The 25724-nt window shown below is 47.9% G+C and overlaps 1 protein-coding gene across 1 annotated transcript; it reads right to left on the reverse strand.

Annotated features, from left to right (window-relative positions):
* Positions 1–376: 376 nt before the first annotated feature.
* On the reverse strand, positions 377–25374 carry OTULINL (OTU deubiquitinase with linear linkage specificity like). Its single transcript, XM_028520549.2, has 8 exons — positions 25172–25374; positions 6937–7096; positions 6817–6848; positions 6624–6715; positions 5728–5877; positions 3387–3515; positions 2171–2440; positions 377–1126 (listed from the first exon to the last, which is right to left on the reverse strand). The coding sequence occupies exons 1-8, from the start codon at positions 25233–25235 to the stop codon at positions 953–955; spliced, it is 1071 nt and encodes a 356-aa protein (XP_028376350.2). The 5' UTR covers positions 25236–25374; the 3' UTR covers positions 377–952.
* Between the last annotated feature and the right edge of the window lie 350 nt (positions 25375–25724).

Genomic DNA, 25724 nt, shown 5'->3' on the forward strand with positions numbered 1-25724 from the left:
CCCAGAATAATCTCCCTAAAACAAGGTGAGCAGATTAGTACCTTAATTCTACCTGCAACTTGATTCTCCTTTGCCATTTAACCCAACAACATATTCACAGGTTCTGTGGATTAGGATGTAACATATTTCTGAGCAAGGGGGGTGGCAGGCATGACTCTACCTCCCACACATTAAATACATGTGTCAATACACCGCAGGTTAATTTTTTCATGACAGTTCAATAGTTGTCATTCATTTGCCTCAAACTACAAAATTTATCTGTTTCATCTTAGAAAATGTATTAAGCTGGCCAGATGTAATAACAAAAAATGTAAAGAGATATGAAACAAACTGTACATTACAAAGTAGTGGTTATCTGTGTATGTGTTTATATGTGTATATATAAAACTATACATGTATACATTGGGGCATGAGTGTATATGTGTACATACACTGCCCTGCCCCCCATAATTTTATAGTTAATCAAGTGGTTCTAGAAAAGTCAAGATACCATAAAGATTCCTGGGAAGGTCATCCTTATAAAATAAGACTATGTTTATGAGGATCCAAAATCAACCAAAGGCAAGATTCTTAATGAAGACTATAAAAGCTAGACACAAATTCATTCTTTCTAGGTTAGTCTTTTCTCCTACTTGTCTTCTCCATGTTTTCCTGTTGTTTTCGTCCACATTAAATGTTCTCATGCTCTTAAAAACCCCCAGGTATGGAGGGACCCCAGCTCTTATGAACAAGGTCAAACCGCGCACCCACAAATGTATTAGTGCAACTGCTCTGGAGGAAACCACTGAGAAACAAAGAAAGGCCGTGTGTGCGTCGCTGCGTCCAGTGTACCTGGCATTCTGGAGAAGGTCCTACTTCCTTCAGTGGCTACACCGCCAGCTTTGGTTTTCCCGGAACACTGCACTTGCCAGCGTGACCACTGTCACTGGCGGGTATCTGGTCCACGCCAGACTTAAAAGACGGGGATGTGGTAATGGCGGTCATTCTCGGTCAGCAGGGAGATCTCAGGCCACTCCCTGAGTGGCTCCTCTGGGTAGCAGACTTCAAAGTCCCTGGAGTTAAACTTGAACAGTCTGAACACTTTTATCTTGACTTCAAGTGCATATCCAAGTATAAACATATCAATCTGGGAAAGAGATGAAAGAGAGGTCACAATACACATTTCAAACTCCTGCCCTCCCACCAGTGGGGGGAGCACGCTCTTCGTCGTCAGCTTGTGAAATAACGTACTTCTCTGCAGACCCGCGCATGACCCACGGAGTGGGCACGGGCCAGGAACAAATGTGCACTACGTGGAAGGCAGGGGACCAACGGAGGAACATCTCTCAAGACTAGCCCAAAGAAATCACAGGGAAAAGTATGTGGACAAAAACTAATAAAAAAATTAAGGAATGCTTATAATAAAAAGTACACTGTTTTCCCCTCTGGCTGGTGTGGCTCGGTTGGTTGGAGTGTAATGGAGTAAACTGAAATGTCACGGGTTTGATTGCGGGTCAGGGCGCATGCCTAGGTTGTGGGTTCGGTTCCCTGTCGGGCACAATCCATGTCTCTCTCCTTCCCTTCTCCTGTCTCCAAAATCAATGAGCATGTCCTCGGGTGAGGATAAACAAAATGTTTTTAATTTAAAAAAACTACACTGTTTTCCAACCAGTTTTATATCATTTTAAATCAATTTATTTAAAAAGTTAAGATGATTTTGTATACCTCCTAGGAAAGCAAAACAAAACAAAACAAAAACCCTTCGGGGGACATAAAAGCATTTTCTGGGTTTTAAAAAAACTGAAATAATTTCAATTTATCTGCAGTAAGTAACCAAACGCTTTCCCAAACCTTATCTCACTTTCCAAGTGGGATTTCTCCTGGTTACCTCTGCTGTGGGAGACCCTATTGTCAACTGAGAAGCAGCGTGCAAGGTCAGAAAGACGACCCAGCAAGGGTGTCCTTCAGCCACAGGGGCGAGAGACACACGGCAACCAGCTCAGAGCGGCGAGGCTGTTCCTCTTCTCTGCTGCATTTCCGGGGCTATAACGTCAACCCACCGCTCTGCAAGCGCAGCCAGTCTCACCACTGCGGAACGCAAACACCGAGCCCCTGCGTGTTCCAGGATTGCCAAGATAATCCTTGATCAAACACACCCGATTCTTCCACCCCTGCCCCGCCCCTGCCATACCTGCTCTAGTCCACACGTGTCGCCGACAGAATTTAGGTGATTCATCATGAAGCTCAAAGGATCAGACGATGTCTCCCGGGAAAACAGGAGTCTGAAAAGACTGGGAATGATCTTTTTCGTCTTCATTTGTTCATAAACTTCAGTGACTTGATAAAGCATGATGAACTTTAAAGCTTCATACAGTTTGTATTCCAAAATGGCGTCAGAGAAAAGGATGTTGCACATACTTCCTCTCTTGTGATAGTCTTTAATCCCACTGAATTCAGTCCACTAAAAACACAGACGGAACCGCAAAATTTTGAAGGGTAAGGATGAATACGTATACCCCTGCATAACGTTTAAAGTACATACAACACTTATAACATAAAACAAAGATGAATAGAGGAAAATAGAACTTTCACTTTTCATTTTATATCTTTTGACATGGACTTTTTAAAACATAAGCATACATTACTTTTACAATAACAAACTAGCTTCAATAAAATGTTTTTTCACAAAAGCACCACCCTCCAGGGAAAACACTAAGCGAGTCAGTTTCCTTCCACTGCTGATGACGGCTGCGCTGCACAAAGGCCGCTACGGCGCCCGGCGGCGCTGGCCCGCCTTCTGGAACGCCCGCTGAGTGCCAGGCACAGTGTAAGGCGCACTCTGTGTGTATTAGCTCACTGAATCCTCACAGGAACCATACAGGGTCGATACTATGTACAGTTCCGTTTTACAGACAAGAAAGCTATGGCCCAGAAAGGTTATGGTGCTTCCCAAGGAGGATTCATTCCAACAATCCAAAATCTGTTTTTACTAAAAGACAGGAAAAACTCTGCTCTGAGTCAAATTATAACATCTCTGCCGTTGCCAAGTCACTAACAGGGCGCATTCCAGAAGGGCATTTCTGAGTGTCTTGTCTGGAACTTGCACCCCATTTCTCTGGGGAAACAAAGGTTCGTGCTTGTTAAGGTTTCTGGGCCAGCCCTCAAAGGGCCTCTTAGTTCGCGAAGGACCGAACTATCGGATCGTGTAGAACAACATTGCTTTCATTCATCGCTTGAAGGAGAATGAAGATCAAGGGGAAGGAATCTCAGGCACCTGAAGCAGCGTTTCTGCCCGCACTCCCTACGCAGCTAACATAGAGTGACAGGCCTGACACGGGAGGAAAGGGGCGAAGTGTGGGACGGGTGCTTTCGTTCCCAGCCTCTCGCCCCAGCCGCCAAACTCTCACCTGTGTCTTCAATAATTCCACACATTTACGCAATTTTCCAAACACATTGGAACCTGTGTACTTCTCAGGGCCAAAACTGTATTGCTGGATCCAATTACAACCTTGTGAAAAGAGCAGTTTCTCAGGAAGCTTGAAAAAGAAGATGCCAACGGTGATTAGTGTGTCAACATTTATTATGCACAATTGGGACTGTCAGAGCACATAATCCCACCTCATTTAGCAATCTTCATTTATTTAAAATTTTTTTTTAATTTTTAATTTACTTATTTTTAGACAGCAGGGAAAGGAGGGAGAAAGAAAAGAGAGAGAAACATCAATGGGTGGTTGCCTCTTGCATGGCCCCCACCCAGGCACATGCCCTGACTGGGAATCAAACCAACGACCCTTTGGTTCACAGGCTGGCGGCACTCAATCTACTGAGTCATACCAACCAGGGCCAATCTTCATTTAAAAAGACTATAACCTCAGTAAAGGAAAAACATATAGTCATTTTCTTTTAGACTTCTGGATTCTGTGACTTGGATCATACTCTTAATTCATAATTTCATAACTGATAAAAACTTAACTATAAGATTAAGTCCATAGAAACAATCTTTTGGGATATAACATTTCCCAAACTACCTAGATATAGGTACTACTTAGATATAATAATTTCTACCCTTTAGAAATTATCTTTAACCAGACAATGCGAGAGCAACACAGCACATCCGGGAATAGGCGGGTTTGGGGATGGTGCTTGTTAGGGCTCAAACCCAGCTGTGTAAATCACCTGCTGGGAAGTTACTCAACCAGCAGGTTATTTAATGACTCAGCCGCATCCTCCACTATAAATCAAGGACAGTTTTATAGGACTTGGGTTGGGGCTAAATAAGATCACAGCGTATGTAAGAATCTGATCCACCATAGGCATCCAATGCATTTCCCACCAGATTCACCATGTGCAACCCAGGCTCCCAGGGGTAGTCTCTGTCCTCAGCCATGAGCAGCTGGGCTGGCACACTGAATACACCTGGCAAGCATTTGTGAGATAAAATAAAACTAATAAAAAAATCTCTGGATTAAAAATGATAAGGAAATGGAACATGAGGAGCTATCTGTGTAAGCATACACTTCATATTTCTTTGCTCCTCCAACTTAAATGTGCATCCCACATTAGGATACTGCATTCAAAATAAAAATTCAGGTTAGCACCAAGAATGTATTGGTTTACACTGTTAAGAAAATGAAAAACAAGGAAAGGACTGGAAGAAAATATCTGTAAATCACATATATGATAAAGCACTTGTATTCAAAATATATAAAGAATTCTCCAAACTCAATCAATAACAAAAACAAGACAATAAAAATATGGGCAAAAGATTTGAACAGACACTTCTCCAAAGAGAACACAAGGATAGCAAATAAGCAGAGGGAAAGATGCTCAACATCGTAACTCACCAGGGGAATGCAAACTAAAAGCACAATGATACTAATGCACACCTATCAGAATGGCGGAAACAAAAACAAAGGTGAAAATAAATGAACAAAAACACCTGACAATCCCGGGTGCTTGTGAGAATGTGGAGCAACTGGGACCCTGACACATTTGTGGTACGCATGCATCATGGTACAGACATTTGGAAAGTGGTTTGGCAGGTTCTTATAAAGTAAGCATACACCTGCCATAAGACCCAGTGATCCCACCAGAAAGGAATGGAAACTTATGTGCACATAAAATCCTGTATGGGAACATTTATAACAGCTTCATTCATGGTATTAACTGTCACATTGCTGTCAAGCAACACCACTCAACAATAAAAAGGAATGAACAACATATTCACGGACCATCTGGGTGAACTGCAAATTCATTATGCTAAGTGAAAGACCTCACTTCAAAAGGCCGCACTCGGGATGGTTCCATTTAGATAGCATTCTGGAAAAGGCAACAAAAGCACAGGGACACACGACCTGTCAGCAGTTGCCAGGAGACGGGAGTGAGAGAAGGACTGACTGTGGCGGGAAACAAGGGGGTGTGTGGGGTAGTAGGCACACACCGAGTTTGTCAAAACTCAGATAACTACAGAGTCCAAAAGTGAGTTTCAGTAGACTGCCTTCCCTGGAACCGGCAGAGGGCATTAAAGACGATGCCAGGAAAAGACAATGGCATTAACACATTAACAACTGGGTCTGACTATCTTTCTGGGACGGTCTGTGGGCAAACGCACGTGGGAGTCGGAGGGCCTGGTCAGCGGAGTTCAGCCTCGGGACCCCCGCATACAGAGCTGCCCACGGCAGACCCAGAGCGGCGGGGCTGCTGTTGTCACCAAGGGGACTCTTAGGTGTTTCTGGTGGGGGGACACACCTTAACGATGTCTTTCTCCTTCATCCAGGATGGAAAAGAAAGGCCCTGGCTGAATATCTGGAACAACACAGATCTCAGTGCGTCGTAGTTGTCTCTCTTCACTTGTCGGACACATTTAATGTGACGCCGCCAGAACAGCTCCTCGTAAGCCTATTTAGCACAAAAACAGAAAGCTGCTCTTTAATTCTATTGGATAAGAAATAAGGAAAGTGATTTCAATGTACTGTCCAGTGAGGCGTGCTTCTACATAAAGCAGACAACAGAAATAAAACAACTCTAAATTATGAATTGGACCACACGTCATTTCATGTCATGGTGTGTGTGGAGAGACGAGGGTCCCGTGCTACCCTACACGGTAAGTTCCTGGAGCCCAGGCCAGGGAATGTCACTGTGGGGAGATCACGGGTACGGCTCGGTCACAGTGGGAAATGCTGTGCACTTTAAAACCATGCTAAGGACTATTTTAAATGTACCACCTTTTTTTTTTTTCCCCTTTGCTAGTGACAAGTTTGGGCAGCACTGCTGGGAATATTTCCCAAGACTGATCCAATGGAAAACTCTAAAAATCCTCAAAATATTTTTATCAAGGGGCCAAATCCCTTCAAGGACAGAAGTCGCCCCCACAGCCACAGAGGTTTGGCTGGCCTGGTGAGGAGAGAGCCGAAAGGAGTTGATTCCGTTTTCTGAACTCACAGACTGGACTTCGCCCCAGTAGTCGAAGGCACTGGCTCTGGGCAAAAGGCCCAAAGCCAATGTCTAGCAGCTGTTTGGCTTTTAAATTAGCGCCACGGTTGTCCCTTATGTCACATTCAGTTTCAGTTAGTCTCTGGGTCCATAAAGCAGAGTGGAATGTTTGTTTACACACAGATTCTCCATCCCCCATGACCTTTACAAACCTTCCTCATCAGCTTGGCACGGGGTGTCTCCCCTTTCCACTCTCTTGCACAATAGCTGAGTAAGTCGACTTCCGCCTCCACGCTGAGGTTCCCTGAATCAAAAATAAAGGGTAGTTAATTTTCCCTTTCTTCCTCCTTCTTGAACCCTCTCTGCAACTTAAAAATAAGGACAGATGCACATAAAAATATTTACTTTTGAATTTTCTTTGCAGATATCCACTCCACCTGAAAGAAAGAGGAAACAATAATACCAAAAATACTACCTTCACGACAAGAATGTTTTAGATATTCCACAGATGACGCAGCCACCCACCATTTCAGCCGGTGCCCTAGGTGTAAATTCAGCCGTCGGAAGTAGCAGAGGGTGGCCAGCAGCAGCGAGACTGCCAGCATCACGGAGCCCTTCGCTATTCCCCACGCAGTGTCTAAGGCTTGGCTGGTGACGAGTGTCCAGGAGTGAACTTGGTCGTTTCCTACAAAAATGTAATTGAAAAAAAAATCACATCACAATTACACAAGTCTGCTTTGTTTAAGGGGGAAAAGGATACAATGGATAACTATCTGCAAAGGGTCTACGGTTGATTTATATAAACATATTGAAAGCATTCAAAAATGACATCTGAAAATTAAAGAAATGCCTCGTTCCAATATAATCAGGGTCATATACAAGAATATCTTCATCCCCAAAATCCAAGAGGAAGAGTGAACATAAAGAATGTAGGTTTTGCAATCCCTCCAACCTGAACTCAAAGCCTGCTTCTCCTACTCACCTAGCTGTGTGCCCGTGGGAAACCCACTTCTACCCTGACTTGTCTCAGCTGTGAAGTGGGTAAAAGCCTGACCTTGCTGGGGAAAGACAGAATGAGATGATTTATCAACCAGCACCATGCCCTGTGCTGAGTATCTGCTGAATCCAGAAATGATGCCGCCCCATCCACTTCTGCCCACTTTGGTATTCTTTTTTTTTAAAAGTATATCCCTTAGTTCACATCCATGGGTTGTACATGTAAGTTCTTTGGCTTTTTTGGCTTCTCCACTTCCCATACTATTCTTAACCTCCCCCTGTCTATTTTGTGGCTACCAATCACGCTTTTTTTTTCCGAAGTTTTTTTTTAAAGATTTTATTTATTTATTTTTAGAGAGGGAAGGGAGAGGGAGAGAGAGAGAGAGAGACAGAGAGAGAGAGAGAGAGAGAGAGAGACAGAGAGAAACATCAATGTGTGGTTGGTGGGGGCCGTGGCCTGCAACAGGCATGTGCCCTGACAGGGAATTGAACCTGCGACACTTTGGTCCGTAGCCCGAGCTCAATCCACTGAGCTACGCCAGCCAGGGCCCAATTATGCTTCTTATTCCTTGTACCTTTTCCCTTATTCTCCCCCTTCCACCTCCCCACTGATAACCCTCCATGTGACCTTCATCTCTGTGATTCTGTTCCTGTTCTCGTTGTTTGCTTTCTAGTTGTTTTTTAAGGTTCAGTTGTTGATAATTGTGAGTTTGTTGTCACTTTACTGTTCATAGTTTTTATCTTCTTTTTCGTAGATAAGTCCCTTCAACACTTCATACACGGGCCATAACACATGGCCTTACCACACGGAACCAGTGACTCAAACAGCAGGCACACAGACACCGTTTCCAGCAAGTGGCCCCTTAAAAGAACAGTCACGAGATGGAGATGGATGTGCTGCGGGTGGTGCACGCTCTCCTTCCTGACTCGACAGGGGGGAAATTATGAGGCCTGAAGAGCCCAAACTGGGTACTTGCAATATTTTACTAAGGCAGGAGATTCCTAACGGTATTATGTTTGGGCGAAGAACAATGCTGAAGCACAAATGAGGAAGAGGACTCCTGGGGTTCACCGTGAAACAGTGTCCTCCACAGCACAGGGTTTAGTAAAATCCCCATGACTAATGCAGTAAAAGCCTCATCCATTTGGAATCCACACCTTTAGTATTTTTTTAAAGAGAAAAATACTTTAATGCAGAGCATTTTTTATTATCTTTGATGTTTATTTACACTTTCAATAAAGAATTTACCAGAAGATAAAGAAATGAAAAAAGTTACCAGCAAATAAAAATGCCTATTTTTTACATCATTACTTAAAAAGACATTTTCAAACACATTATTGTTTAGGATTAGCTATTTATTATAGACTTACTCCCACCTAGCAATTTAGTAATATGGTTTATAAATTATTTAAAAATGTAGAGCCATACTGCCTTTACACCTATAATTTAGACTCTTATTAATTCAGTCTGGTTTCCCAACTCTGAAAATTCTCATATATGCACATATTTTTAGTAAGTCCTTAAAGTCATGGAAGAACTAAAACATGGTCAATGATACATGATTTCTCCTATCGCAGTCACAGACATTTTCTAGAAACATGCAAAACTGCACAAGACAGTACAGGTTGTTTCTTCTCTTCATATTGATGTCATATGAAATTACAAGTTGAACATCTTTTCATATCACTACGTATAGATCCACATTATTCTCTCTGAAGACTGCTATGGTACTTTGTACTGTAACACTGCAGTACAAAGACAGACCATCACCGCCGTAATCACAGCCCAATTACTAACCATTGCTTGCTTCCACTTTCCACTTACGATCATGGCTGAGACAAGCATTCTCTTCCACCAGCCCGTGTTTGTGGCTCATGGTGGCTCTTAGGACAATTTCAGCAAGGGGATACTCTGGGTCAAAGGGCTTGCACATTTTTAGTGTTGACAGATGTTGACACAGTGCCTCCCAAAACAACACTGCCACTGGACACTCCCCACTGGGGCGCTGGAGCACCTGTTTCCCTGAATCCCACGCCAGTTACGGACTCTCACTGTAGCCTGCAGTTCTGAGCAACACGCTCTCATTTCTTCCTTTGTGAAGGGCTTTCCAGAGCATCTGTCTGCTTTCCACTGGGTGGGGCTCACCTGTATGTGGACTTGAGGGCCCCAGTCTCTACACTGGGGCCTGGCTGCCACCCTTGGTGGGGCACTGCTCTCACGGGTCACGGACTCCCTCTGACCCGCTGCATTCCTCTAAGCCGACATCTGGCCACTAGGGCATTTGATTTGAGGCCCCAAATGAGGGCCTTCTCTGCAGCTGCACAGGAAGGACCCACTGCAGACCATGGCTCTCCCTGCTCCAGTATGCACGCACGCATGCACACCTCCCCAGCCTGCTGCCCTTATCCTCAAAATGAAACCCTGCCCACAGCCCGAGAAAGGGTGATAGTATCAACTTAGCAGGAAAAAAGCCACATGAGGCTCAATACGCCCTTTCCAGGCATGCCTAGAACAGAAGCCTGAACTCCCAGATCTCATGGCCCTGACACAAGAGCCCCTTCCTGGCAGGTACTCCAACCACAAATCACAGCCAGTCCCGAGGGGCCCCCAGATGATGTTATCAGGACAGGGCTTGTAAGTCAAAGGAGAGGAAGTGCTGTACAATGTTTTAGTAGGAAAAGGTATGGCTTCATTGATCATTAAAACAGTTATAGTTGATGTTTTGCTATGTGCCAGCTCCCGTGCCAAGAGTTTCACAGGGATTATCTCATTTGCTCCGGAGCTCCGTGGCGTGGGTCCCATCCGTCGCTGCACACACGCTGGGGGAGGGCCTTCACCTCCAAGGCCTCTGTCCCCTAACCCGGAGACGGGACAGTATATAACAGTGAGGGCCAAGTGGTGCCCGCCTCTCAGAGCTGTTGTGGGATTGGAGGGTGTAACGGGAAGACAGGTATAAGGCTGTCGGGCGTACTGTAAGCACCCAACAAGTGGTCATAATTATTTTTATTGCTATTACTCTAATCACCCCAATTTTTAAATGAGAAAACCGTGGGGGACAGAGATGAAACCAGCAGTCCAGCCAGAATTCAAAGACAGGGCAATGTGATGCCAGCAGCTGTACGTCTCATCACCGGGCTGTCCTGCCGTTGAATTATGTAGCTGAGGAAATCTTTAAACCAGTGTTGCTAGATCAGGTATAGAATAAAGACTTTAAAAAGAGAATTTTTGTTTAGAATTTATTTATTTATTTTTAGAGAGGGAATGGAGGGAGGGAGGGAGAGAGAGAGAGAGAGAGATACCAATGTGCGGTTGCTGGGGGTCATGGCCTGCAACCTAGGCATGTGTCCTGACTGGGAATTGAACCTGCGATGCCTGGTTCACAGCCCACGCTCAATCCACTGAGCTACACCAGCCAGGGCTAAAAAGAGAATTTTAAAAAATGTTTCCTGCATGTGTCAATAACTGGATGACAACTCAAAAAAAGCAAACAGAGCCCTGGCTGGTGTGGTTCAGTGGATTGAGTGCTAGCCTGTGAACACAAGGGTTGCCGGTTCGATTCCCAGTCAGGGCACGTGCCTGATCCCGAGTGGGGGTTGCGTGAGAGGCAACCACACACTGATGTTTCTCACCCTCTCCTTCTCCCTCCTTTCTCCTCTCTAAAAATAAATAAATAAAACCTTTAAAAGAAAAAAGACTTAAAAAGAAAGAAAGCACACAGAGAACACCATAAATTAGGAGCCTAGCAAAACACTATCACGACCACAACTCTGATAATCCTGTGAGTCAAATCTCACTTCCCCAGGCACTGCTGAGAGTGAATCAAACTTTCCATGTCGGAGTCTTCACCAGGGTCCCCCTGCTGCCGGCCTGCCAAGGAGAACTCAGCACTGGTCTGCCCGCCTTCCCCTCCCCCTGCGCTGGGGAAGTCCCGGCCTCACAGGGGGCTGGCCTCATGGGATGCTGACTGGACTGGTCGGAAGGAAAAGAAGGTTCCCCCAAAAGGGATTCAATCATTCAACATAATGAAAAGAGGAGCCAGAGCAAGGGAAACAAGCAAAAAGAGGGTAGGTGGCGGAAGGTTTTGGCCGTGGAGAATCTCAGAAAGTGAGGGTTACAAGAAGACGCAGTAAACAGAAGCAATTGCCAGGAATTTCGGATTTGACCCTCTTTAACGTTCATCAAGTGACAAAAACTGAACTTTCTTTTTTAATACTTTTGGACTGGACCACTGGGGTGGTGGCTGAAGGAGGTTCTATGTACGCACCGTGCATTCTATTATTTTAGAAAGTGGATTGACTCGGTCTCACTCACTTCCCCAATCATCACCACCCAAACATTCCCAGAGACCCCAATCCAGACTCCCAGAGGTAACACTTCAGATATCTTTGAATAATTACCCCACAACCTCCTGAAATCAACAGCATGACGATTTGAAACTAAAATCTGATCTGTGATTCTCTCAGACTATATATGGCAGATGAGACCACTGACTAAAAGTAAAAAAAAATTTTAAAAGCCACCGTTTTTTGTGGTAGAATTCTACTTAGATTTTTTTTCCGTTCTCTAAAATGTAACAAAGCTGAAATAATTCAAACATTCAAACAGGAAACCAAAACGAAAAAAAACCCCTGAAAACAAAACTAAAAGACACTGAAGATCCGGAAACCGGGTGAGTACCCAGACGGCAGATCCGCCGGGAGCCCCGGAGCCCCTGGCTCGCTCCCACGGAAACCCATCCTTGTGTGGTTGGCCTCCCAACATGCACTGTTGTTCCAGGTCCTTTCCTACCCCCATGTCCCCACGGGTCTGCCACACTGTCTTCCCCACTTCCTTTCCCAGCCGTATGCAGCACAGCAGTGCATGGGGCTTTCTCCCTGCACAGCTACACTGTCACCTGCGTCTAGCACGGGGACTTTCTCCAGAAGCAGAGATGGTGGACTGAAGGATGCCCAGTGCACCATGAAGGGGAAAATAATGAGGCCTGAGCTAAAAGGCAATTTAATTTCGACGTTTGAGGCAGCAGAGCGAATGAAGATACATAGGCATATATTAAAATCATCTTGTTAAGAAATTTTAAGGTAAAAAATACCAGCTTTAATGTAAGAAATACAACAGGTATTTCTACCTGCTGTAATGCCATGTTATGGTGAATCACCAGATGAAGGACAGAGAGGCCAAGAGACACAGGTGGAAACAAGCAGAGAGAGTGGCTGCGGAGGCAGCCATCCCCAGACAGCGGTGCCCTCCCTGCGGCCAGAGCAGTGGAAGGGTGGGGGTGGGGTGCAGCGGGGAGGGCCCAGACGTGGCAGAGGTGCTGGGTGAACTTTTCACACCTTCTGAGCTGTGCTGTGGAATGCTACTTACTCCCTCTGAAAAGGTGAATGTGGCTTTTGGGTAGTTCTGAGCCGGGAGGGAGGTGCTGCAGAGAGGGGCAGGCTGAGGCCAGGTGGGACGGTGGGCAGAGAAGGGCCCACAAAGCCCTACTTTCCTCTCCCCTCACCCTCTGCTTATCCTTCTTCCCACGTGGGCTGGGCGCCGGGCTGGCAGTGAAGCGACGTGGGAGACACACAGCCTGCCCTCAGGGAGCTCATGCTCCGGGGGCATGATGCCCTCCCGTCGGGAAAGGCTACTTACTGGTCAGCTCATCCCAGGCCCACAGAGCCACGACCTGCGCTCCCCGGGCTCAGCCCATCCTGGTGTGGGCACCTGGCCAGCACTCAGAATAACACAAGGCCCTGTGATGCCCAGATGGGCAGCAGACCTCTCTTCCACAGTGGGTCATCGCCCTCAGAGGTTAGTGCTGAAAACTCAGAGGCCCCAGAACAAAGCAAAATATCACCCATTAGTCCAAACAAAGAAACCAAGCAATATGCAAACTGAATGACAGACACGCAGAACAAATTCTATTAAGTCATCAAGGTTTCTAAATAATCGAGAGCACTGGAAGACCCCTAGAGAATGTTAAAGGGTCAGCACGGCCCTGGCCAGGGGGCTCGGTTGGTCAGAGTGTCGTCCCGTACACCAGTACACAAAAACGCTGCAGGTTCGATCCCCGGTCAGGGCCTGTTATGTAGGTAGTGCATTCAGTCCCCAGTCGGGGTGTGCACAGGAGGCAGCCAGTCGACGTTTCTCACATCAATGTTTCTCTCCCTCTCTCACTTCCTTCCTCTCTCTCTCAAACCAGTAAAAAAATATCCTTGAGTAAGGATTTAAAAAAAAAATAGCAATAACAAAGGGTCAGCACAGCAGTGTGAGAATGGGTTTAAGCAGTCTTGGTTCTTTAAAAAACATAGGTCAATTATTTCATGTCAGTTACGGGGGAAATATTTAGAAAAAATATCCTCTTAATAAATCTTTGAAATGGTGAGGTCAAAAGACTTCCTTTGCTTTTGTATGTCAGGTATCAGTTCTGGCTCAGTTAAGAAACGAGTCTTCCACTTAGTGAAATACTACAACCAACAACCACAAGATCAGTTATCACTGAGGAAGAGAACCACCAAGTGAAAGGTTTTTATCTGGAAAGTCACGACCAGTAAGACACTCAGCTGCAGCCCTGTCGTGCAGCATTCTTAAGTGTTCAGCACATCCCCGCGGGACCGGGCTCCTGTGCAACTAGGAGTGTCGGTGATGCGACAGGAAACTGCTCCTTGCTGAGCGAACTGTGTGTGTATTTAATAACATCAGAGCTCAGGTTTGTTTTTGTTTGTTTGTTTGTTTGTTTCATTTACTGGGCACATCTTTAGGAGTATTAAATGCAAGCCATCATATTAAAAGGTATAAGTTTGTTTTTCTAATCGTGTGGAGAGGTTTTAAAACCCGCCCAATTATTAAAACACAAAAGCTGTAGGTGGGATAAGCTTCGGTGGAAGAGCGAGCTGGAATCCCTCCCCGGGAAACCCCAGAGCCCGAGGATCACTTTGCCCAGGCAGGCTCCCGGGCCGGGTACAGACAACTGGTTTGGCAAGACGGGCCCGGGGCTCTGTCTTCACTCTGCCGTGTTCTAGCTGCAGGACCTCCTTGGACAAATTACGTGGCCTCAGTGATCCCTAAAAGCCTCCCCAGCAGCGGAGACCAGCAGTGACGACAGAGAGCTGGAACACAATGCACACAGTGAGCCCCGAGAGAGTGCTCACAGCGCCGAGGCGCCCTGCAGATGCAGGCCCTGTCACAGTCTCCCCTCCACCTAGTCTCGGACTGCCAGTTGCATACCTCTCCCGGGGGGCACTCACTCCCTTTTTGGGGAGTCCATTTCTTTTTCTGGAATGTTTCTCTCCATCCCGATCAAAATCTGTTATTATTCTATGAATACAGATAAAGCTCCTCTCGCAGGCAAGGCACTGTGCCAAGAGCTGATGCTGCAGCTGTGAACGCAACAGACTGGAATGTTCTGGCATCGATTCACAGGTGGACGCTCCAGGTGCGTCTGGATCACAGTCAAGGATGGCCCAGGAGAAAGGGATGTGGCTCTGTCAGCAGCGGTAACACGGGCACTTGGCCTAGACCTGCGTCAGACGAGGGGCAGAGCTGGAACCACAGGATGGACAAGAGCTCCTGGGGCCAGGAAAGTGAGGGGAGGCCAGCCGGGCTCAGATCGGCAGGGCCTTTAGATGCTGTGGGAGACGCTGATGCTCAGCTGAGGAGCAAGCAAGATGCTTCTGTGATCAGATCTGTAACCACAATTTAAATCGTTATTACTCGGGTCATGAGGCACTTCTGATTCCTCCTCTGTAGGACAACCTTTTATATCTCTCACAGAATCACAGAATGCTTCAGGCTAAAGGTGCTGGATTTCCACTTGCTTTCCAAGGCCTGATTCTTACCAGCCCCTGAGCAGAAGAACTCCCTCGACCAGGTGCCCCCTCTGCCCTCCGTCTACACTGCAGGCAGGTGTCCTCAGGACATGTCCCCGACTGGCCTGAAGGCACCTCTAAGGTGAAAGCTGCCTCTTCATTCACTGTGCACCTGGCCATCGGATGAGCTGTCACGCACTTCTTTGACATGAAGAAACAAAGCCCAGAGAAAGCAAGAAGTCTGAATTTGAACCCACGTGTTCTGACTCAAGGTCAGCGTGCCCTCTAAACTAACCACATACATAACTGCCTCCGCTGAGTGATTCTCATCAAGCATTCAAAACAATGAACGGGTGTGAGCGTAGATACCATTTCCACCGTGCCTGTTTCCCTTCCAGATTAAACACTCTCTCCACCAGTTCTCATGTGACATGGCTGGCACTATCTCAGTCTCTTCTCTCTTCACTGTGTCTTCACCGTCCCAGTCACTCTTCTCTGAACCCCATTCCACACTCACATCAGACCCCACGTCAGAATACAATGTCCCGAGTGCAGCCCGACCAGAAGGGTGATCAATGTCGTGACCACTTCTTCATTCTTGATCAGCGGTCAGCAAGTTCTCTGGGCAGGGTCAGGGAGGAAGAACTTCAGGCCTCGCCCGCCATCTGGTCTCTCCCCGACTACTCGAGCCTGCCCTGAGAGCGTGAACGCAGCCAGCAGACAACACGCAGCGGGGCTGAGTTCCAAGAGAACTTACGAACACTGAGATCCGAATTTCATATAAGTTGCACATGTCAGGAAATGGTATTCGTCTTTTGATTTCTTCCCAACTATTAAAAAATGTAAAACTATTCTTAGGTTGTAGGTCATATAATGAAAAAAAAAAAAAAGCAAAAGCTGAGTGGGACTGACATGGCCCAGGGGCTGTGGTTTGCTGAACCTCATTCTAGATGATACATTCCAGTTCATGTATCACCTGTGACTGTGTTGGAATTATAGAGCCGAGAAATAAACGTGCCATCAACTCTCATTCAGCCTGCTGTCAACTGAAAGCCTTCAGAGCTGTTGCTGGAGTGTGTCGCTCCCACTTCGGAGGAAGGAGTTGGGAGAGGCGCCTTCATCCCGGCATCCTCCTGGCATCCGCCAGTTTCCAGGAGGAAGGCTTTCCTGGAGCTCTGGCGCTGGTGTTCACCTCCCACCCCTGCCCAGGGTCTCACTTTACTCCTTCCCCAGGGAGACATGTGATGGAGAAGTTCCGGAGAGTCTGCTCAGCTCAGCCCCTCCTCTCCAGGAGGTGCCCTGGGCCAGCCGTCTCCCTGGGAGAGAGGCCTGGCCTTTTATGGGTAACTTCAGCTCCGCACTGCTAGCAAGGCCCTCTGGCCACACAACTTAGACCTATGAATTTTATTAATGAGCTTACACTTAAAAACCTCTGACTCCTGTGTCTACCTTTCAGTTCATTCAGAACCTGGCAAGGGAAGCAAGGTTGTGTGCAAGTTCTGTGCGCTGTGGACCCAGGTGCTGATGTGTCTTCCTGCTACATTTTATGTCACTGGATGGGGCTCACTGTTCCAACCTGCCATCACCTGTGTGGTTCTCTCTCTCTCTCTCCTCTTAGATGTTTAAGATTAAGCTTGTCTTCTATATCCTAATACAATCATTTACGAACATGTGACAAAAGAGAACTAAAGGGACATTCTGGGACAAGCCACTCTCCACTTTCACCCTGTGGTGACTTTTCCATTCATCAGAATCATTTGGGCTCCATCGCTAATGGTTGCTAGCCCTTCCCGTTAGCTCCCCTTCCCCAGTGCCGTCTTCCCCCGTGGCAGTGGTGAATTTTGCGGGCAGGTGGGGGCAGCAGGGGATGGGGTTGCTTTGTTTGTGTTTACATTCAATGGATGTGTTATGTCTTATTTAGAAATCTTTGTGGCTTCTGTTACTTGTAGGAAAAACCCAAACTCTGGCAGCCAGTGCTCATGGTGAAAGGGGAAGGACACACCGCTCAGTGCTCCATTCTAGCCAGAGGCCTCCGGAGGTTCTTCTGGAACCAGGAACCTTGCCTTGGAACCAGATGAGGAGTCGGCACGTGCCCACTGCCGAAGGAAGCACACGGCCGAAGCCTCCCCGTCCTCCACCCCAAATCTTTCCCTTTCTTTCCTCCCACACACCCATCTGTCTTTACATGACCCTTGAAGTCTCCTCTCCTAAAGAGCAACCAGTGACATCAAAACAAACTCATCAAGTGTTAGAGAGCTTTGTACTCAAAGTCTACGCACCAGAAACATCCACACCATCTGGGCACTTAGACGTACAGATCCTCAGGCAGAGTCCGTGTCCACAAGAGCCTGCACCTACAAGACCCCCACAAACCCACGGCGAGGCCCAGGCACCCGGAGTCTGAGGGGCGCTGTCGCGGAGCCGAGAACCGCCCTGCCCTGGATCCCCTGCAAATTTTCCCACGTAAAGGGCTGGGGCCCCATCAATCCTTTTAAGTTCCCCAGTGATCCCAGGATGTTGCCGGGGCTGAAAAACGCCGCTCCAGGGTAAGGGTTTCCTCCACATTTGGCCGTTGCTGTTATCTCCACTGTATTATCACATGCCAATTAACTTCTCGAAGTACAGTTAAGAGACATCATGCCAGATAAAGGAAAGTCTCACTAATGTTGTCCAACTAGACGTAAGTATGGCCTATGCTTTGCACCTCTCTCCCTTGGTCCATGCGAGGGGCTACTTTTCACAGTCAGTGGTGGTTTACTTTGGCTGGCCAGCCATGCTTCTGTACAGAGGAACTTTGCTGAAATTCACAATAAAGGAACCCAACTATTAACGTGACCTCCAGGGAAGGTGACCGACTCCTCCAAGCTGGCCTGGGACTCTCCCAGGGTTAGCACTGAGAGCTCCATGTCCCAGGACATTCCTCAGTCCCAGACAAACCGGGATGGGTGGTCACCCTGCCCCCAGGGTCTTTGGGGTCCCCCACCTCCAGGGTCCTTGGGGTCTAACCTGGGCTCCCCAGTACCTTCTCACCTCTTCCCCTTCCCTAAGATTACTGGCCGTTCCCCTGTCCCTCACCCCTGCCGCCTCTCCCACCCCCCATCCTCTGCCTCTCAGCTCAAATGTCACTTCCTCAGGCAAAGCTTCTCAGACCCTTTCCCAGCCCCCAGGACTGACCAGGTCCCCGCCACACTCTCCCACAGCACATGGTGTCCCTTCCCGTCACAGCGCTTGTCACCGTTTATACAAGCATGTTTGTGTTTGGTTCGTGTCTGCCTCCCTTTGTAGGTAAACGTCATTGGGACTGGAATTGTGTCTGTTTTCTCTCTGCTTTCTCGGTGCCTCGGCACACTACAGACCATTAATAAATATTTGTTGAATAAATAAAAGGAACCCGTGTCATCAGGATCTAGTCCAGGATCTAGACTGCCTGCCAGCAGCCATCCTCTCCTCTTCCACAGAAACAGAATCCTGACTTGTGGCTGCATGCACAGCTCCATCCCACCCTCTGTGGGTGCTGGGTACAGCCGTGTGAGTGAATTCTGGCTAGGAGGTATGACTGGCGATTTTCAGAAGGCTCTGTTGAGAGGGGTACATTCCTTGCCCTTGCTCCTCCAGACTAAACTGGGATGTAAGTGTGGTGATGGATGTTCATCCTGGGGGAGGAAGCGGCTGTGGGCGTGGAAGCCACGCAGGGTAGAAACAAAGTGGAAGGAGTCTGGGCCCCTGACACTGTGGAGCCCGCTGCAGCCCTGGGGACTCATCTCCAAGCTCTGACCTGGGAAAACCTGATTCACTTATTTGAAATTGTTCGGTTATTCCACTATACCTGGTCCTCACCAACAGCCTTGATCTTGGTGGTCCCTCCTGACTTGTAACACGTATGTCAGAAACAGTGAGCCACCAGTGTGGTTTCTCTTCCCTTAATTACACGCACGTAAATGTAAAGTAGGAAGTGAGACTGCGAAGCGGTCACCTTGTGGGCTGGTTTCAAGGTGGCGGAGTGAGCAGACACCAGGGAGTCGGGAATGCAGGGTCTCGTCCTGGAGAGCTGAGCGACTCTGGACCACAGCTCCCTCCCCTCCGGGCCAGCATCCAGGGGCCAGGCCATTAACCCCTACTTCCCTCTATAGGCCTCTTTATGTTCACGAGTTTCAGAATTACTCTGGAGGTAGTCATGTTGGGGCACAAGGCACAGGGTCTGAAGTAGTTGGGAAACAACTGAAGTTCAACTAAACTTAAAACATTGCTCAAAACTCGCACCACAGGAAAGATGCCCAGAGCACGTACAGTACGTACTAGAGACGCTGACCTGCCAATACTCCAACCTTTGGCAGTGCATACTTAGTTCTGCAGCTCTACTATGTCAGTTAATGTGCACTACAGTCGTTTTGGTAAAATCCTCACCAGAGGACATTTTTTCATTGCTTTTAGAGAAAGGGGGAGAGAGAGATAGAAACACTGATGGGAGAAACACCGATTGGTCACCACCTTGTATGTGCCCTGAGCGGTTACTATACCTGCAACCTGGGTATGTGCCCTGATCGGGAATCGAACTCATGACCCTTCGGTCTACAGGACAACGTTCCAACTAACTGAGCCACACCAGCCAGGGCCTGAACCATAGTTTTGATAAAGAGCCTTTTCCACAAGTGCTTCCATGGAGGTGACCAGTTTCTTAAAAAATGGCAAGAAAACAAGGAAGACACAGAAGACTGAAACAAAGTCAAGAGGGGGAAACTGGACCTTCACCTGCTACAGGCTCCACATTGTGAATGAATCAGTCAATGAGGTGTAAGTGGGGACGAATGCTGGGATATTAAAGCATGATAAAATGACAGGACAGGGTAGGACAGCAAGCACCGCTGTATGGGTTCCATCAGGGTTATCAGCTGAGTACTCAGAACTGAGTTCGGAGATATACCATGAACAAACCATGGGGAAAACTGCCCTAATAAACTCCCTCTCAGTTCAGGTGATTCTTCTCCCTGCTTGAGATTTCAGAGGAAGGAACCAACCTGCCTGAGTGTTCCACACGGCAGGTGCAAAATGGAGAGACCCAACATTTAGACTAATAGTTCCACGGGCTACACTTGGGTTTCAAGGGGAGCAGCCAAACTAATCCTTAGCTACAAACTGAACTCCAAGTTCATTTTCTAAATGCCAAGTCAAATGACAAAGAGCTGATCTTGTCCACTGCCATCGGAGCCGCCCAGCCCTTCGTGTCCAGATGGTGACTGACTATTCAGCCCACGCAGGCGCTGGCTTGCCTCTCTTCCACTTCCCCTTTCCTACCAGCCGTTCTGCTTCCTCCGCAGCACTTCGACCTGTCCTAGCGGTCGATTTGGAAGACAGAGCGTTCAGTTCTCCTGTCACTCTGGAGATCTCACAGGAGAGCTGAGGCCTTCTTGTCGCCAGTCAGCAAATACGCCTGCGAGGTGCCAGGTGTTACTCTAAGACCTACAGACACACTCTCTGTTTACCTGACAAGAAAGAAGCCAGTTCACTTCTCTTACGCCTGGGAGATTAAATGCTCCAGGGAATACTCCCTGTCCTGGCTTAGAGAAGGAGACCCAAATTGTTCCAAGCATGCACCCTGATGAGCTCCCACCACTAGCTCCCCAGCCCACCTCTGTTCCTGAGCCACCTGGGACCTGGTCTCTGCCTCACCTGGAGAGAGCAGGGAGCCCGTGCCCACTGTGATGGGGACGAGAGAGGGCAGTCTACCTCTCTTTTCTTGGCCCTTGACATTGAATGAGATTCTGCTTCTCTCTCAATCCGGGGAGGTCTCTCTTAAGAAACTGACTTCCAATTACTTTATCACCCATCCCCCACAAGACTAACCCTATATTCATTAAAAAACCAATAACAGGATATGCAAAAAAAGACTTGATGTTATTTTAAGTTACTATGTATCTATCACTCAATAATTCCATATAGACTCAAAGTCATAATCCCCTGGTTAAATCAATGACGAAAGACTTTATTAAATTCTGAACTCAGAATTTATTGAGGATAGCATTTTATATGCTACGGTTTCCGCAATTTGGGTTTATTACCTGGGAACCCCAGTACTAACAGACAATAGTCCTTAGTCTCCCAGAAAAGAACATGTAATGTTTCGTCATCTGTCCATTTTAAACATGATGCTACCTGTCTGTTCTGGCTCCAGTCACACGAGGAAGCAGAAAAATGGAGCATGCCTAGAACAAAAGATCACCGGCACAATGAGTGCAGAAACAAAAACTGTTGATTCACTATGACGTGACATCTAAGTGTTCTTCCATTAAACTAATTACAAATTAATAAATGTGCACACAATCTCAATTTTCAGAAAGGATTGTGCTAAGTGACTGAGTATTTACCAGAGGATTCAAGTGGACAAGAGAGAAAGGCCAAATTCACTAGTCTAGTAACTCTTTCAAAAGTTACAGAGAGACCTAAATAGCCATGTATAAGGAGCTGTGCATGTAGAAGTTTTGGCTTAATAATGAAAATTTTTCATAATCTCTCTTCCCCTGTACCTCAGACCTGAGACCCACCTTGAGAGACAACAATGGTATAAAGATGATAGCCCAATTTAATTTGGAAGAGCTGAGTGTGAGGAGGTTCCCTGGGGAACTAGGGCGCTCCCAGGAAGGAGCTTGCGCTGTCTCAGGAGATAGAAGCCGGCAGATAACCCGCCGAGGTGGAATCGCACTGCCTGAGTTTGAATCCTACCACCTCTTCCTTTAGCTGGGAACTTTGGGCAAATTCTGGAACCGCTCTGCGCGTCAGTGTGGCGCTTGGAAGGGTTACGTACGGCTATCTGTGGGCAGTGCCTCCCTGTCCAGCACCACGAAGAGAACTCAAATGCTCAGCCGTTGTGGCAGGGACAACACTGGGCACTACAGGCACACAGGACAGTACCCACCCACTCCAGGGCAAAGGTCATTTCAATTCAATGACTGTGCCAATTAAGGATTTTGACTTAGCTCAAACATGTGGTGCCAAAAGTTACATTTTATTTGATATTTAACCTATCTAACAGAAATGTTAAAAGTAGAAGTATAAAGTGGGGGCAAACAGGCTGGCAAAAATATCAACTATGGAGCATTTAAAGCATTCTGTTGTGTGTTAATTGCAATGTTTTTTCCTAAGCCCTCAAACTGTCTTTTAAAGAAGGAAAATATTTCTCTTTAAGGTCACAACTAGCACATGAAGAACCACAGCTCTCCCCTTTGGCACACACTGCCCAGACAGGGCCCCCTCTGCTCCTTATTCAACTCCTTGACAGCAATGGCTTTGAGAGCACTAAAAGAAGGTTCTAGAACAAGCAGACAATTCTAAGCACCCTTTGCAGCCTGTGTTGAGGAGGGAATGTCTGCGCCCTCCCGTCCTCATAAATGCGCTTGCTGCTGACCAGCCACCGGGTTCCAATTGGTCCTCTCCCTTTGACACAGAAGTGCTCACCAGGTAAACTCACCTGCCTACCTAGTGTGGTACCTGTGACTCCCCAGGGGGACGGGTTGGACTGCTTATGGCAGGTCAGAAGCATCTGCTTCATACATAGTCAGTCACCCTTGAATGGCTTTGGAATAACAGGACCCGTGATATTAAGGAATACACCTTTTAACTAGCAGGAAAGTCTGCGTAAGAAGTTGTGGGGAGGGGTCTTGTATCAGTTCCTATGTGACTCAGTTTCCCAAAAGGAGGATTGAAAATAACAACTACCTCATGTATAAGGCAATGATAATAACAGCAGCTAACCTGGGTACCTACAGTGGGCCATGCACGGTTCTAAGTACTTTATAGGCAATAAATGAGCTAACACATAAGCAGCACTCAAAAACATTAGTCATTACCATTATTTCTAAACTTTTGTTGAGCATTAGACCCTTCCCTCTGAACAAAATCTTATCTAGAACAGCATATCAAATAAGAGGTGGGGAGCAGAGGTGTTCCACATATAGCTGGAGTGGGGGGATCTGGCTGATGGGTCTCCCATTCCGCACTGGGCATGCCGTCCCTGGGGACCACCACAGAGTCCTGTGGCTCCCAAGAACATCACTGAAAACCCAAGAGACTCCAGTCTCCCCTCACATTTCTACCAAACAAGTGGACAGTGGGTGAGCAATGGTAAAGAAGAACCACAGCTCACTGAAAAAGAAATAGTAACAATGGCTACCAAAAACCTCTGTCTACCTCTGCCTGTTCTGCGAGTTTTCTCCTGATATTCTGTTTGCTTTTTATTGTCAAATATTCCTTGCTATCATTTGCTACTTTCTCAAAAGCAAATCTTGGTCTCTCTCTTACCAAAAGAGTTAGGGTAGGTTAAAAAGCTGTGGCATCTTAGCTTTGGCAAGTGATTTTAAACTTCACCACCCCAAAAAAACATCACCGGCAAAGAAAGGAAACTATGCTCCTAAGTCCCTGGAGGTTATGTTTGGGAGAGAAAAGTTTTCCATAACCTGATCCTTGAAACACATTCTTCCACCACTGCACACCAACTGCAGACGCCACAGGCTGGAACAAAGAATTCTTGCTGGGTTCACAGTGTGGGCACACCTTGAACTTGGTGTATTGGGAGGAAAAACTCCTGGTGATTATGTTAAGCCCAGAACAGGCACCTTTCCACCTCCCAGAGCAGCTTTTTCCAGCTGTGCCCCTACCTCCATTTCCAACTTTGCTTTCTCTGCCAAAATAAAGCAGGAAGAAGGGAAGAAAATAACCCAATAAAAAGTTCAAATGAATACACCCACAGGAAATATTTGGCTAATTCCATAATAATCCAAGGTGCAGAAAGGTTCGAAAATGAGTTCATTCTCCAAGCTTTTGAGAGTGGGAGGATCACTCTCCATGACAGAATTCTAGAGTGGAAGGGCCTTGGGGATCAGCCTTATGGAAGTCCAGAGCGGTTGTGGCTTGTAGGCACGCAGTGCTGGGCAACACCATGTCTAAAACGCATGTCCTGATCTCAGAGGGTGCTGCTTCCACTACACCCACAGCAGCAAAACCCCCAACTATTTGCTGTGTGGATCAACGCTCCTGCTGGGAACCAAGAATGGCAATTAATAAGTAGACCTGGCATCTGCCAACTTCCCATAAATGCTGCAGTACCTAGAGTCCAAACTCTGTGTGTGCAAGCAGACATGCTCCCCAAATTCACTGCGGGCTCACACCCCTTGGGTGCTCACCAGAGTTACAGAAAGGGAATGTGCTCAAAGCTGAGAAGCAATTATGCTCATCTTCTTGGAGCTGGGACTCCAAGGCACAACTGAAGGATGGCAAGGAAAAAACCCTTCACTTCTAAGGTGAGGAGGACCCAGCTGCCCACGCAGAGGGTGAAGACACGGAGACACAGGCGGTGTGCCCAGACCTCAGCGATCCGACTCACAACCTGTGCCATACTGGGCTGCTGCTTTGTCCTTGGTGGCAGTTTTGTTAAGAAGCCAGTTTTCTGTTGTAGAGAGAGTCTCGATTGCAGCGACGGTGTGGCCCACATCCTCTGGCGGCAAAGCGCGAAACCCATCAACTTCCCTCCGACAACAATCAAGTTCTCAGAGGGGACACCGAGCAGGGGACACCCCGCTCCTCGGAGGCAGGGCCCGACACCAACTGCTGCCTGGACCCCTCACCCTGCCCCTCCCCACCCCCCGCAAGACGGCTTTCTATTTTCAGGAACCTGTCTTCCCCACCTAGACAGATGACTCGCTGCCTGGACCCAAACAGCTCTCCCTCCCGAGGACATTCATTGTTCCTTATTCAGATACGACCCCGGTCCCCGACGGATGCCCAAACCCTGCAGCGGGTGTGGAGGTGCAGCCCGTCACCGTCGGCGCCTTGGCCAGGGGTCCAGTCTCCCACCGCTCAGAGCGCGGGCCTCGCACCCCAAACCCGCGGGAGTGTGGACTGCAGGCGGAGGAAAGCGCGTCCCAGGCTGCCCACTGCCCCCCCTCCCGCCTCGCCCCGCCCCATCGCCCCGCCCGGGGCCCACCTGCCGCGAGGGTACTAGACCGTTCTGGCTCCCGCGCCTGCGGGGGGCTCCTCCGCGCCGCCATGCCGGCCGCGCGCTGCGGACGGGCGCGGAGCCTCGGCCCGTGGGTCTTCCAGTTGCGGCGGCCGCCCGCCGGCGCCGGGGTTAAGCTTCCCGGCGGCAGGCGGGCACAGGAGGATCGGGGCCGGGGGTGGCGGTCCACGCTCCCGCCCCAGGTGCTGTGGCGGCCGACTGACGCAGGGTTCCACCAATGGGAGGCCGCTGCGGAGCCTAGGGGCGGGCCCTGAGGGGATGGGCGTGACCTCAGGGTGGAGTCTGAGTCTCATGCCAGGGCTGAGCCCAGCGTTGGATGAAGGATAGTAGAGCGGAGGCTGCTCCTGCGATCCAGGCGCTTTTCCAAGGAAAACAGCCTGGGATTTCCACCTGGATGGATCCCGCGATCTCCCTGGCGCTTTACAGGGATGGCCTGTTGAGTGGGAAGGAGAGAAACCTGGAGGGTGGGATGATGGCGGAGAGGAACCAGTGCCTTTTTCCTCTCCGCTGCAAAATAATA

This window comes from Phyllostomus discolor, chromosome 3 (assembly GCF_004126475.2).
Source record: "Phyllostomus discolor isolate MPI-MPIP mPhyDis1 chromosome 3, mPhyDis1.pri.v3, whole genome shotgun sequence".
In the NCBI taxonomy this organism is placed as follows: domain Eukaryota; kingdom Metazoa; phylum Chordata; class Mammalia; order Chiroptera; family Phyllostomidae; genus Phyllostomus; species Phyllostomus discolor.

Bases quoted from the DNA above. Each gene is read 5' to 3' on its own strand.
- OTULINL (XM_028520549.2), bottom strand. From the start codon at position 25,235: ATGGCGGCGCGGAGGAGCCCCCCGCAGGCGCGGGAGCCAGAACGGTCT. The intron at 7,097-25,171 runs GTGGGCCCCGGG...ACATTTTTGTAG, and splicing joins GTCTAGTACCCTCGCGGCAG to GAAACGACCAAGTTCACTCC. The intron at 3,516-5,727 runs GTGTGTCCCCCC...TTCTTTTTCAAG, and splicing joins AGGAGAAAGACATCGTTAAG to CTTCCTGAGAAACTGCTCTT.